The sequence below is a fragment of the Pithys albifrons genome, chromosome 1 (assembly GCF_047495875.1).
Source record: "Pithys albifrons albifrons isolate INPA30051 chromosome 1, PitAlb_v1, whole genome shotgun sequence".
In the NCBI taxonomy this organism is placed as follows: Eukaryota; Metazoa; Chordata; class Aves; order Passeriformes; family Thamnophilidae; genus Pithys; species Pithys albifrons.
Genome location: NC_092458.1, coordinates 53,294,240 through 53,308,356, shown reverse-complemented (window position 1 = coordinate 53,308,356; position 14,117 = coordinate 53,294,240). Strand labels below are relative to the sequence as shown.

At 33.4% G+C, this 14,117-nt stretch overlaps 1 protein-coding gene across 7 annotated transcripts in view; it reads left to right on the top strand.

Moving 5' to 3' along the window:
- The window catches only part of PCDH17 (protocadherin 17), a 92,993-nt gene that overhangs the window by 29,602 nt on the left and 49,274 nt on the right, over positions 1-14,117 (top strand). For 5 of the 7 annotated variants that reach the window (XM_071550291.1, XM_071550321.1, XM_071550312.1 and 2 more), the window contains 2 exons: positions 1-59; positions 198-370. In XM_071550291.1, the coding sequence (XP_071406392.1) occupies positions 1-59; positions 198-370 (232 nt within the window). Of the gene's footprint in view, positions 60-197; positions 371-12,008; positions 12,081-14,117 lie in introns of those variants that run through there. The other 2 variants (XM_071550341.1, XM_071550301.1) reach the window with 2 other exon arrangements.

Here is a 14,117-nt window from a genome sequence, read left to right as displayed (position 1 = left end):
ACAGACAATTTTCCCGCAGAGCCCAATTACATGGGCAGCAGGCAGCAGTTTGTTCAAAGGTAAGGCCTATTAAATAACTTTCTCGGCTTCCCCATTTGCATTCTTGTCAAAATTGCTTTGCCAGAGAGTACAATTCAACTTAGAACAAGTAAATACAGCTCTCTCTCTCTTTTTTTTTTTTTTAATATGTATTTCAGTAGCTCCACGTTCAAGGATCCAGAAAGAGCCAGCTTGAGGGACAGCGGGCATGGGGACAGTGATCAGGCTGACAGTGACCAAGACACTAACAAAGGCTCCTGCTGTGACATGTCTGTTAGGGAGGCACTCAAGATGAAAACTACTTCGACTAAAAGCCAGCAACTTGAACAAGGTGAGTGGAGCCTCCAGTGCTTGCAAAAGCATAAAGTTTAAACCATCATTATAAACCTATTAGTATGGCAGTTGAGGGTTATCAGGGTGGAATAGCCCACTGATAATACTATCAGAGAAAACAGTAAATCTTGCCACTAGCCCAGAGCAAAGAACACTCAGTATCTTTCAGAATGAACATGAAATGAAACCACAAATGTTGAAAGTAGATTAAAAAAATTAGTACTTTTTAAAAATTATTAGAATATACTTTATCTCTACTGGCATTGCCTGTGATATATTATATACAGTCCTTCTGCCAAAGCATGATTTAGAAATTCAAACTAGACAAGACTGCAGCAGATTAAAGAATGCCAGTCATTTACATTCCTCATGTAGTTTATAGAAGAGGAAAAGAGGCTGCAGATACCGAACAAGAGTAGAAATTAATCAGAAGTTGTTTTCATTTCATGGATGCATTTTCCTATTTGTAATGTTGATTTCCCAATTAACAGTAGGGTGAGAAGTGTCAAATAATAATATAATTTGATTTTCAGTATACTTTTATTCACATCCCGTGATACCAAAGATGAGTGTCTGTGAAACAGCTAAAATGACTTATATAAGGACAATGCCTTATATCAGGACAATGACTTATATCTGGACAATGACTTATATCTGGACATTCTACTGCCATTCATTCTGACACAAAAAGCCCATGTTTATTTCCTCAAACTGTGTCCAATTCACTTTTTTTCAGATATGTTTTACCTAATTAGGAGGTCTTTTATTTCAAAAGAGACACTTTTTTTTGTTTTGTTTTTTTGAAGCCTCAGACAGACTGAGCAGTCCAGCATCGTTTGTGTTTATGTTTTGCTTCTGGATTGGAAGCAGTAAGAAAGTACACCACTGAATTATTTTTAATGGTTTGTCTGTTTGCCATGATTTTACTTCATTGTGGGGAAGGTGATTCAGTGTTAGAGACAGTTAAGAGATTATTAAATTAGTCAGCCTTAATAAGAAGTTATATTTACAATTAAGCAGGAATGTATGATAAGATTTTTATTATTTGTCGATTAATTTGACCTAGGTTTTTTGCCTCTCAGCTTGGTCTGATCTGTAGTACAGTCACCAGGAAATACATGTTCAACTTCATTTTTCTGATTATGTTGAGATTGCAGTATAATTTTTGCTGTGTGGAATATTTAGAATGCTGCAGTATAATTTATTCTGTATATATTTGAAGGTTGACCTCATATGTGACCTTATTTTCCAAGTAATAAATGCCAGAAAGATTATTTTTTCCTGACCTTTTGCCACAGCAACTCTCTTCTTATAATTGGGCATTGATCTGTATAAAGATGCAGTACAGGATTTTTTTTTTTAAAGCAGGTATTTGAGTGTGTATCTTATTCTCTCAGTTTTGTGTGAAACAAAGAGAAATACTCTGGTTTTCTATCTATTGTGTATAGCCATGAAAGTACTCTAATTTTTTTTAAAGTGTCACTAGAAAACTATTTTCTACTCAAATTAAAAATGTGTGTTTTTTTAGAAAAGGACTGTATGGCCAGTTTCATCATACAGCAGTTTGTCCAGCAGCAGCAAACTCAGTTCTGGTCAAAATACATGCAATATAGTAAGCATATTAAGCCAACCAGTCCTGTTGCTTGTTTTCATTATAATTCAAGGAGTTATATGCAGGTTTGTGTTCATCATTTTATCTAAATGAGGAGCCCTATTCATCAAGAAACAATGTATTCCAGTGGCTTATATGAATTCCTCACATTCATATTGAACTGTGGATATTTAGTACTGTCAGCCATTGAACTGCAGCATTGGGGGGTTTTTTGAGTTTTTTTTAATGAGAAAAAAAAAAGAGTGGTGATAGAGAGAGAGAAACTACTTGTTGTTGTTGTTTTTTGTTTCCCCCAAAATCCTTATAAACAGTAACAATATCAATTTGTTTACTGGAATGAACTCTTCCATCCCAGAATGCTGTAGTAAAATCTTTGACATATTATGAAAACTGAACCTGCATCAAGTACCTTACGGCATTTCAGATTGTTGAAGTAAGAAATGTGGTGTTAAGTGATGTTCATGACTACTTCTCATTGAGCTCAGTATGATTAGGGTTCCTAACCCAACATAACTTTTCTCTTTTGAAAGAGGATAAAAAAAATTGCTTTCTCTGCTCATAAGCAATTTAAAGGTGGGTAAGAAATATGATTGAGTAGGATAGAAAAATAATTTAATTTCTCTTTAGCGAAAAATTGTTTTCTGGGAAAAGGAGATGGAAAGCTTACTAGAAGCAATTGTCTCCAGCAACATACACCTGAGGCAATATCAGAAGTTATGGTTCTGTATCATTTTGGATTGTGTGCAGGGTGGGAATTCACTATTTTGTATCTAAGTTCCAGGTTTGATTATTGTTGTTTAAAGATATTTATAATGTCTTAGCTTCAGCTCTTAGAACAATGTTAATTATTAAATTTTCTGTCATTTTAAAAAAATTATCTGTATTAACTGTGAATTCAGGATCTTGACTTGAGAATCCTAATTTAAAAATGAGTTAAATTTAAGTTTAGACACTTTTCATGTAATTCCAAATGCTATAGTCCAATTCTGCCTATGGCAGTAATAAGAATGCTATTCATATCAGTATTTTAACCACAGTTTTGAGCAACTCTAGCCTAGATAGCTTGAAAATTTTTAAAAAAAAAGTGTTGGTAGCACTACAGCAATTTTACTTCTCTCAGTAATAAAGAAGTTGGAAATTTTATGAAAAATTAATTTTTTTCGGCAAAGTGTCATCTGATTTCAGCATGGAAGCAATCAAGCTTAGTTTATGATTTTCATTAAATTAATGAAAACAATGAAATATAGAGCCTTAGTCAGTTTACTATTAAAAGATACAATTTCAAGGAAAATATGTCCAGAGAGAAAATTTTGTATGCCAGTGATTTTAAACATTTACACAAATGAGAAAGATTATTCAAATTAGATATATTAATTTCATAATTAATGAAATGCTTATGGAATGGCTTTAATGAAAGAAAGTAGAAAAAAAAAGCCCAAACTATAAAGTCATCATGACAGAAAGTCTTGTGTTAAAATAAGCATGTCCCATTCTAGTTATCTCAACCTTATAGTCTCTTGCTGTTATTCCCAAGACACTTTCTGCATAAAAATATCTAGCTGTCTCTTAAGCTTAGTTATGCCATCTGAATCAGCTGTCTTCCTAAGCAGCTTGTTCCATATGCTTGCTGTTTTGATAGAATGGTTTTAGATAGATTTGTTTTGTTTACCTCTCTGGTTTTTGTTTTGTTTTGTTTTTTTACTTTTGTTGCTGATACTTTAAATCCTATCACTAGGTTGGACAGTTTGAGATCACCCTATTTAGAAATCATACAAGAATTAGTAGTTTTGAATACATCTGTCCAGTTACCTGTTTATTTCATCTGAAGTAGTAGAGTAGTAGCATGCATTATTTACTTTTTAAAAAATTTAAATAACAGAATAATTGTTTTGTTTCATATGGTTTAAGAATAACAGCAATAATCTGTATTTCTTTAAAATGTATCCAAAGGAGAAATGATACCATAAACCATAAACCATAGCCAATAATATCTACAAGGGAGCAGTGAAACAGCAAGATATACATTTTATACTTTTTTTAGTGAATCCTCCATATGTTTACCTTATAATCAGTAAAAAAATACAGCGTTGTGGACTTTTCTATAGTTAGAAATTATTGTCTTGGTTTGATTTTCCTGGGAATTTTTAATTTCTTTTTCTTTTTTTTTCTTTTTTTTTTGGTTGACATTTCATGCATTATGTAAATCTACACTTCCATGTCATTATCAAAAAAGCTTCAAGGGATAAGTATTTCCAAATTCAGTAGCTTTGTTGAGTTTTTGCTTTATGACTATGCATTGCATCTTTCTTTCTACACATTTGCTTGCTGTTCACACCTGCATCCCATTTCTGTATATACTGTTGCCTCATTAACAATAGCATGGGTCCTGAAAATAAACCTTCCTCCTTGAAGGAAGGTAAAAGGGAAACTCCAGCATTGTTGTGTGAGTCTCCTTTAGGACCAATATTGCCCACCAGACTTCTCTGTAGAACAGTGCTGATTTAATCTAGGATATAGATTAATAGTATAAAAGAAACCTAATGTATCTTCTAATAAAAAAACCAAAAGTGATACTAAATATAACTGGAAAAGACAATAGTTCTTTCCTCATCATCACAACAAAAATATGTTTGCATCACAAGTGATGCAGTCCTGCAGGCAAGTCTTAGGAATAAATATTACATTATTAAGAATCTCTCCAAATACTGTTAACTCCTGTGTTTGCCACTGAACACATTCACATAACAAATCTGTAGTGACTTGTACTTTTATAGTCTCCATTTCTGAACAAGAATTATCCTAGAAATCAAGTAACCTGCATTATCTATTTGCAGCAAAGTAGAAATTATCAAATTTTTTACCAAGGTTTTTTCTGAACTATCCATTGATTTTCTTGCCATAATCTTTCTTGAGTCTGTAGGATAATTAAAATCTATTCTGTTTAACTGAGTGAGAATCAGTCTAGACTGATAAGTGCAGAAAGTTCATCAAGCAAATTTCTGCATCTGACATCATCACCAGAGCTTTCCATGCCATTGGTGTGATGGGTTCTTTTATGAATACATCAGCCTAAAGAGGTGATGGAAAAAGAAGATTGTGCAGAAATACATATTTTCAAAGTTTTCAGAACTGGTGATTGCCTTACTGAAAGACTGATCGAAACTGGGAGTCCCCAAGAGCTAACACAACCTGTGAAATCGTTTGTTCAACATTGCTTCCTCCCGTAGGTTTTTTCCCCTGGACAGAAAATCTCCTATCACATTCTCTCTGTGCCCAGAATGTGAATGGCTGTCAGACTTCACTTCTTGTTCTGATGCCACCTAAGAGTGTTTATGTCCAGCACTATCATCCCTTTCAACTCGCTTACCCCTAGCACGGTCAGGTAAGATGCTCACTTGCTGTTGACTTGCACGCAGTACCCATTCTTCACTTTCGTCTGATTAATTGTTCGCCAGGAAAGCTACAAGAGCAACTTCACTGTAATGAGAGTCTCTTTCCTTTTTTTACTATGTCGTAGCAGTATCTGTTTCTGGAAGCCTAAATTTTCAAAGTGGTTAGGTGAAGCCCACACAAAATGAGGTTTTGGATTTTCTGCTTTTCTTTGTTCTTTTCTATATTATTTTTCTCTCCTTTTTTTTTGTTTTGTTTATTTGTTTCTTTGTTTTGTTTCTGTGCTTTATGCAAGCACATATATGATCCCAGATGAAGACTAGCATAGGTCAAAGACTAATTTACCTATTCTGTAACTGTTTCTGATTGAGCAAATTTGTTACTGACAAGCTGAAGGTACTTAATTTTGACCTTATTTTAATAATGGGATTTTTAATTTAAGACTAAAAATGTATGCAGAATTGCAGACTGTTATGAAGAATAAGACCACATTCAGATTTGTTTGATGCCCATTTTAGTGTGTATAACAAGTTCAATATGGCAGTTAAGTCACTGACAGTACTTCTTTGCTACTTTTCTGCTGTGAGTACTTCGTTAAGAGAAACAGTACTTGTAAATGTAAGAGAATTAACAGTAATATTATTGGTCTCATCCTTCTTAGGAAGTTCTTGTGAATGGTGATACTGAAACTTCTATTGTTATTAAACTTTTAAATTGATATGTTTGACTTTTAGTGAGAGGAGTACTCATAAAAGTTTCAGATGTTCCAAGTGCCTTGATCTCAGAAAGTCATTTAAACATGATCTAGGTAGCACTTTTGCAAGACTTCCTTATCTGGACTGAGCTAGGCTATGCAAATGTTCTGTAATGCCCTTTTCTGAGGTGTCAGAATAATATTCTCCCTTTTAACCTAAGTTATGATCTATAGAGAGGAATACAGGTCAGTTTCCTTTGCTGTAGAGATGACTGTCATAACCCTTCTCGTGTTAATACCCAGTAATCCATGACGTATCCTTTAGTGCATTATGTATTGAGCAAATTATATGACGGATTTAGGCAAAATAAAGAGAAAACTCTCATACCTCCAACTTTTATTTACTCAGAGTATTAAAGATTTTCTTTTTCTCTGCTGCAGCTAGTCGAATATCTTTCAGGTTTTAAGTTCTGCTTTTAGACCATCTACTAGTCTATCAATCAATTTACGTTCTCCCTTTAGATCTCCATTATTTTAAGACCATGTCTAGATTTGTGGTGAATGCTGTGTGGTTGCTTCAAGGTAGAGTCTGGTTTGATGCTTCCTTGTTGGAGTGTTCGCAGGCACAGCTTCACTCTGCAGTGTGCTCTTCTCATAAGTATACAAGCAGCTTTGGTTTTCAAGCAAGGCTATCCAGATAATGAATGAGAAGTTTGAGGATGCAGATGTTTGCCCTAAAAGAAGTCAGAAAAAGAAGTGAAGTGACATCCTAATGGAGAAGGCATAGATTAACTTAATGCCTCACTACTTACCTGCTTTCGCTGATACAAAAGTGTTGCAAACATTCTGGCTGCTCAAGTGACAGTGAATAGTTTGCATCAGATTACCATAGTCTATTATTGCTGCCTATTATTGCCCATTATCCTGCATTTCAATTGGAGTTCTGTTCTGCCAAACCAGGTTTCTAATCAGGTGCACATTTCAGCATCTGGCAGATTATTGCCATCATGTATCTATTTGCAGTGAAATTTTGTGAACAGCATATTCCACATGTAATTAATGTATTTAGCCATAAATTAGGACTGAAATTTCTGTAACTGACTTTCAAAACACACAGGAAATGCTTTCTGCATCTGTACACACACAAAACATGTCACTGTGACTCAAAGAAGGGATTGCAGCCATTCAGCACAACTTCATCTATGTACCATTTGGTGTGTTATGCAACATTTTTCAGGTAACTTCATTTTCCCCCTACATTATTTCTACTTATTTTATAATTAAAAATTATAAATTTCAGTGGTTGAAAATTGTGTGTATTTTTGACCTGTGTTTTGTTTTCATTGGAAGCTTCAAATCAACTTAGATACGTCATGACTAACATCTTAAAAGTTAGAGACTGCACCAGTAAAACTATTCATAAATTTCAGAAGAGTTTTCTTTGATGAGCTTATTTGCAAATTAATGCATACCATGCACTCTTAAGATCACACGTCTATTACCATAAGTCTCATATCTGAGATTCTAATATTCGGGTGCTGTAGCTGTTGAAGCGCATCTCTTTGTGCTTGTGCTTTACTTCAGAGGCAGCAAAGCAGAATATCCCTCCCCTGTCACTAGTGCAAATCTCATTACATCCTTTCCGTACTCTGTTTTGACACTGTCTTTCCTGGGGCTGAGCACAGTTATTGTACTGCAGTTTGTTCTTGGAAGGCTTAGAATCCATAAGTTATCTTTTCACTTTATTCCCTATAGAAGAACAAGAGAAGGATTTGCAGTTCTCAGTAAGATGAGGTCCTTCTATGTCAAAATCATTATCTTCAGCTAACATTTCTTCTTTTCAGATTCTTTTTATGAATTGAAAGAAAAGTAGGGGCATAGAAAGATCAACAACTTTTGAAACAAGGAAATCAGACAGTTTTCATTGTTTCAGGCTTTATGCATTTCCCTTAGGTGGTAAATGGATGTTCTCTACCTGTGCTTACTTTTGTTAATGAATATTTTAGGATATATATTCATATATTGTATGGTTGCTTAATATCAAGGAAACTATTGTAACAGGACTAGACAGTCTATTCCTGCCTCTTACCCTATGTCTGAAAATGTCCTTGTATGAGGTATTTCCAGGTTTCTTTTAATTAAGTTTACACAGAATCAGAGTTTAAAAAAGCATATATATGAGAGTGTATGTGTTTATTCAGTTATACAGAGGAGACAATTAAAATAAATACATCCTTTCGTTTTTTCATTTTAAATCATCATTGTATTATTGTCTCTCCTCTTACTGAGTCAGCAGAAAATACAGATAAGATAAACAACAATAGTAGACAAGTTTTAACAAAATCCCATTGCATATTCCAGCCACATTTCTTGTTAGCAAAAAGGAAGAAAGTTCTGCAGATGGAGTTACCGTAAAGCTGATATATATTAGTTGGAAATCTGAACTTGAACTGTATTTATCAATTGTCCAGCTGGGGCAGACAAAAGAGAAGTGTCTTAAATCAGACACAAGAGTTAATTATTCCATTCAGCATTGTTTCAGTTGGAATACTACTTAACTGTATTTTGTTCTTCTGGAACAAAGAGTATCTCCTAATGTTTGTGCAAAGTCCTTTTCATGGCCCTTTTTTCTGTTTACATACTACTTTTCTCCTATGCCATGGCTTCCAGAGGGAGAAAAGTGATTTAATTGACTTTGGGCCAGAGTTGCAGCACACTCTAATTAGTGACACATCCACTGTATGCACTTTGTAGGCATATTTTAAAGAAAGATCTGAAAAAAATTCAAAATAAAAAGAGGTAGAATAACATCAGAAAATAGAGGTTTACAAAATATTGCCTGTAGGTGAAGTTTGAAATAAGCGTTTGTTTAGCATCTGTGTGTGTTTAAATGAACAGGGACTGGAGTGAAACATAATAAAAGTCTTTGTGTATATTAAATTGTTATAAATAGGGTGGTGATTGCTTTTTCTTGTTTAATTTTCTGGAAGGGGTATTTAGGTTATATATGAGGCAGAAATTTGCTATAAAGATCTCTAGGTACTGGAGCAAGCTACCCATGTAAGTTAAAGAATATCCTTTTCTAGAGATTTTTTTTAAAAAGTTAAATACTCATTTTTCTTGACCTATCCAGAGCCAAAGGATCCATTCAACCTTGTTCTTTATGATACCATAATGAAAAGTGGTGATGCATTATACTGTCTAATCCCGAGTAAAACATACTGAAAGGAAACATTTGCACTGACCTGTTTTGTAGTTCTTTCTCTGTGAACATCTTCTTTATCTCAAAATGCTAGCTGTGTTGGAATATTGCAGGGAACATGGATTATGTTGTGCTTCATGACAAGAATTCCTAATACAATATAGTAGAACTTAGAATTTAACATGAACTTTACTTAGAGACAGAGCTGCAACATGATTAACTAATTACTGCTTAGTGTAACTTTGTCTAGTCTCTGTTCATCAGTGATGCATGCATACTATGTAGCAGTTTCTGTGCACCTACTGCCCATCCTGGTTTCCAGAATGTCAGAACATCTGGTTTCCATTCCCTGCTGGTTCTTTCTCCGACTCCAGCTGCTGCACTCAAATAACCTCCCTTCTCCAAGTGGGCTTCATATGGTTTGAAAGGGACTTAATGTACCTCGGTGCACAGGGAACTTTGATGCATATTTCATCTTGTTTCAGTTCTTTCTACAGGGAACACTGCATGTATAACAGATGTTCCCTGACTGCTACCCTTTCCTGAAGGTGACATGCCCTTTTTTGTGCTTCATGTCTAATGTATATAGAGGTGGTAGTGCCTGGATGGTACTAAAAAGTACTGCTCCATGGCTGTGCCCCCATGTTGCATGCCAAGCTATTTAATTCCATCTGCTCCCCTGTGCAAAATTAAATGAAGAGATCATATGCCCAGTATAAACCAAGTCATCCTATGGCATAAACCCCCTTTATTTAGGACAAGTGCATGTATTTTTTAAATATTTTACATTCCAGCTTTTTACACATAACTTATCCCATATAAATTAGTGTGGAGGTTCATGTGACTACATGTCGAAAAATGCCCAATCTTTTATTATTTCTTTGACTATTAGTAATGCAATGTTATTAATACTGTATATGTATATGTAGTACATGTATCTATATATGTCCACATGCATATGCATAAAGGAAAAAATAAGACATCATTAACTGATGTCACTGAAAATGTGATTTAGTAACCTGTATAAATCTGTATCTTAACAGTATAGAAAACGTAATGCTTTAAAACATTTTATGTTTGTTTTAAATCTGCAGATATGAGAACGATATACAATTTTTTTCATAAAATATTCTATTTTCATTATAAAACTAGTTTTGGGAAAGCAATTCTGAGTCAAAAGCTGTCAATTTAGAATAGATAAAAGAACAGTACTTTAAAGTTTTTTAATATATATATATAATTGTAGGACTTCACATAAAATGCACATATATATGTATTCATATATAATTTTTATATATCATATAATTGCAGTGTCTAGTTAAATATTATAGGGATGTGCACACTGGATTTTTAGAGGGTAGCCTGTCAGCATAACTGTTTCTCAGACTTTTGAATTAAATTCTTTATACCAGATTTTACTTTCTGACCTAATTTTTGTTTGAACAAACAAAGCAGTTCTTAGGTAAAAAGTCCTGTTTATGTTGCACATTGAAAAGATCTCTAAGCAGCTACAGCCCAAACAACCTTCGAAGGTCCACATCAAATGTACAAAAACCAACAGAAACACAGAAGAGGAACTGTGTCTGTTCTGACCCTGTGAAGAGATTTTTGCAGCACATCTATCATGGCTTAGGGAAGTGTATATTGGATCTGTGTGCATTCCTGAATATCATTGTACCCACACTTCATGTGTGTGATTAATTTTAAAAAGTGATACTTCTTTTCAACAATGTTACTTTGATTTGAAGTGAGGTTTCTGTCCCTTATCCTTGTGATGTTTGTTATTGCAAGTAAACTTCACATAAATTACTTGTGTTCCATGGGAAGTGTGTGAAGTAGAGCAATACAGAGAAAGAAATCTAGATTGAACACTGAAGCTACTTCTCTGAGGAAAGCTTGAAATTCAGCTTAACTTGCCAGTGTGCTGTGGATGCTTTTTGCTTCTCAAAAGAGTATCAGAGTAACCAGGGCTTGCAGCTGAATTGGATGATAAAAATAATAATAAAAAAAAATCTAGTAACATAAAATATTTTGTCTTTGGTATTCATGTTATAATAAACAAAAAAGGATATTCTCAACATGTATATTTGGTTGGAATTATACTGGAAATTTCAAATAGTAACATATAGTAAAATATATTATGGCTTGCAAATGTCCCCAAAGCAAGCACTATTATATTAAATTAGCATATTTAAATTTAACATTTATTACAATTTTCAAACAGCAATAATTAAAAGTAAATTTTGAACAGAAATATCAAAAGCTTTGAGGCATGTAGTAAAAGGTATCTGTTATCATAGTATGTTTATTCCACAGTAAGAAGAGAATTTAAATAGTTTTGACTTCCAAAATAAATCTTCTCTCAAAACTTTCTGTCTTCATTATATTTACTGTGAAAATGAAATCCCTTGAGATATTTAAGCCTATGACATGCACTTACAAAATACTGATTTTTTTTCTATGGATATATTTTCTTTCTACAGAAGCGTTGATAATACCCATATTTATGTTACATTCTGAGTCTGTTTATTCATTCTTTATTATTAATGCTTATTCGAATTTATTTATTTTTATACAATTTGTGTGCATTCACATTTTTTCTTAGTATAAGGATAATAGCAGAAATATTTATGTTGCTAAAGGTTTGACATAAGAAATGAGTCTCTCAAAGACAGGTTAGTCACTTTTCATCTGTTGAGAAGTCTTACCCCAATTGCTAATTTACCATTATTTTACAGTGATTCCAGATGTGTTATCTCCTTAAGTTTGACAAAATCAGCCACTATTTAAAGCCTGAAAAATTCTTTGTTACTTAAAAGGTAATGACTTTTTTTTTCCAATTCTTTAAAGACATAGATTCAGTTGTCAGCAGAATTTCTTCTTGTTGTAAATTTATTAAGTGCCTGCAGCTTTTCACAGGTGTGCTTGACAACAGTTGCTGATTCATTTTTTATTAAATAGAAGACTCTTATATTTAAAGTTTTACAAGAACATTTGAAAGATAAGTACCATAAAGCTGCTTTCCTTTTTGTAAAACTGATTCTTTTTCTGCCATGCAGAGGTATGGAAAGGCAGAGGGATACAGAAAGAAGAAAGAGAAAAAAATACTTGCTTAGAAGTTAAAGGTGTGGGAAGATATCTTGCAACAGAGGAGAAAAAAAAAACAAGTACTCAAAACACCCTCAGATTTCCTAAGACAAAAGAAACTGCCCTACTATTAGAGGTGATCTGCTTTTGTTGAATTTAATTCTCTGCCAAAAGTGATCAAGATTTTAATTTTCCAGACACTAGCTACATTTAAATAATCCTAAACTGGACTATATTTCATATCAGATAGGTGCTTGTTGTTTTGCAGTAAAGGTCATCAGAGTCAGCAGAGTTGTATCATGTCACCCATTTTAAACCAACACATAATGCTACTTTTTGTTATTGTTATAAATCAACAAAACATAACTTTCTATTTTTAATCCAATATCAGCTAATATAATTCTTTTGCTTAAGCTTTTGTAGTTAATAAAAATAAAAGTTTCTTTGAAATATAGATGATATTTTAACTTTAGATGTATGAATATAGTATTCTGGAAAATGTAAGAAAAGGAAAAAATTAATTAGCTTAACACAGCTAAAAATACTTTTCAAAATCTTAATGAAATCCAGGAAATTCAAGTTAATGGTATCTTCATTGAGACTGAATTTTACATTTGCAAAATAGATTCAAAACTAAGGATCATTTTTTTCCTAGATATTTAGTCCTCTATAAGTACAATAAAAATGGAAAACATAGAGCTAAAAAAAAAAAAAGTTTGACATTCCAAACCTCTACAAATTCTTAGGTACCTTGTCCCTACCATTTCACCTACCATCTTACTGACCTTTGAGCTAGTTACCCTAATTCTTTCTAGTTAATTAGTTGATGAACTCTCCAGAATTACCAAGGAAAGCAAGAGGTACTCTGGAGCATGACTCCTTTGACCTGTTTATGATTAATCACATCATCTCTACTGTCAGTAAAAGATGACTAACTGAGATATAGTTAAATAATTGTAGATATCTAAACCTATGAAATATGAATTGCTACTCAGGTTTTGAGGGAACTAGCTTTTTGCATACTGGCCTTTTTTTATTACAATCTTTGTTCTGTGCTTCTTATTTGTGTTATGGGTGTTAATGCTTCTAGCCCAAGTTTATTTGGGAGGCATCATCATTAATTTATTCAGCAAATCTTTCCCATTTCATCTGTAATGATGTGGAGGTGGTGAATCTCTCTTCTATAGCAGAAATAAAATTTCTGTTTGCATGGCTATTGTTCCATCTTCCATATATTTGCAGTTGGAAACTGTTTCTTCACTCACAAAATTGGGTGCCTCACAAAATAAGGTGCATAATTCTCTACTTTGCTTAAATACTTATCTACTTGGCTTCTGTTTTGAATTCTCATGGCCAAATTGCTGGTGCCAGAAGCAATGAAGAATAGTGTGTTGGAGGTTTAAAATTAGAATCTGAGCTCAACCTTCTAAAAAGCCCTATGTGCTGAAATGCTTTGCTGAAATGACTCACAAGAAAGGAAAGGCATGATCTTGGATTACATGGACTTCTTAAAATCAAAATAAATTAATATATTTATCTGACTGCTGAAACTATTTTAAGTTAATTAAATACCAAGGGAATAATAAAAATCTTAATTTTAGGATTAAACTCTATGTAAGATATCTGTACCTTACATAGTGTTAATCTTCAGTAAATTTTTCTCATTTGGTGAGTGGAAGTAATTCATGATCTTGTTAAACCTCACTCGTTATTGCATCTAAGACAGTTCATGTATGTTCATTAAATAGCAATGGGTTCTG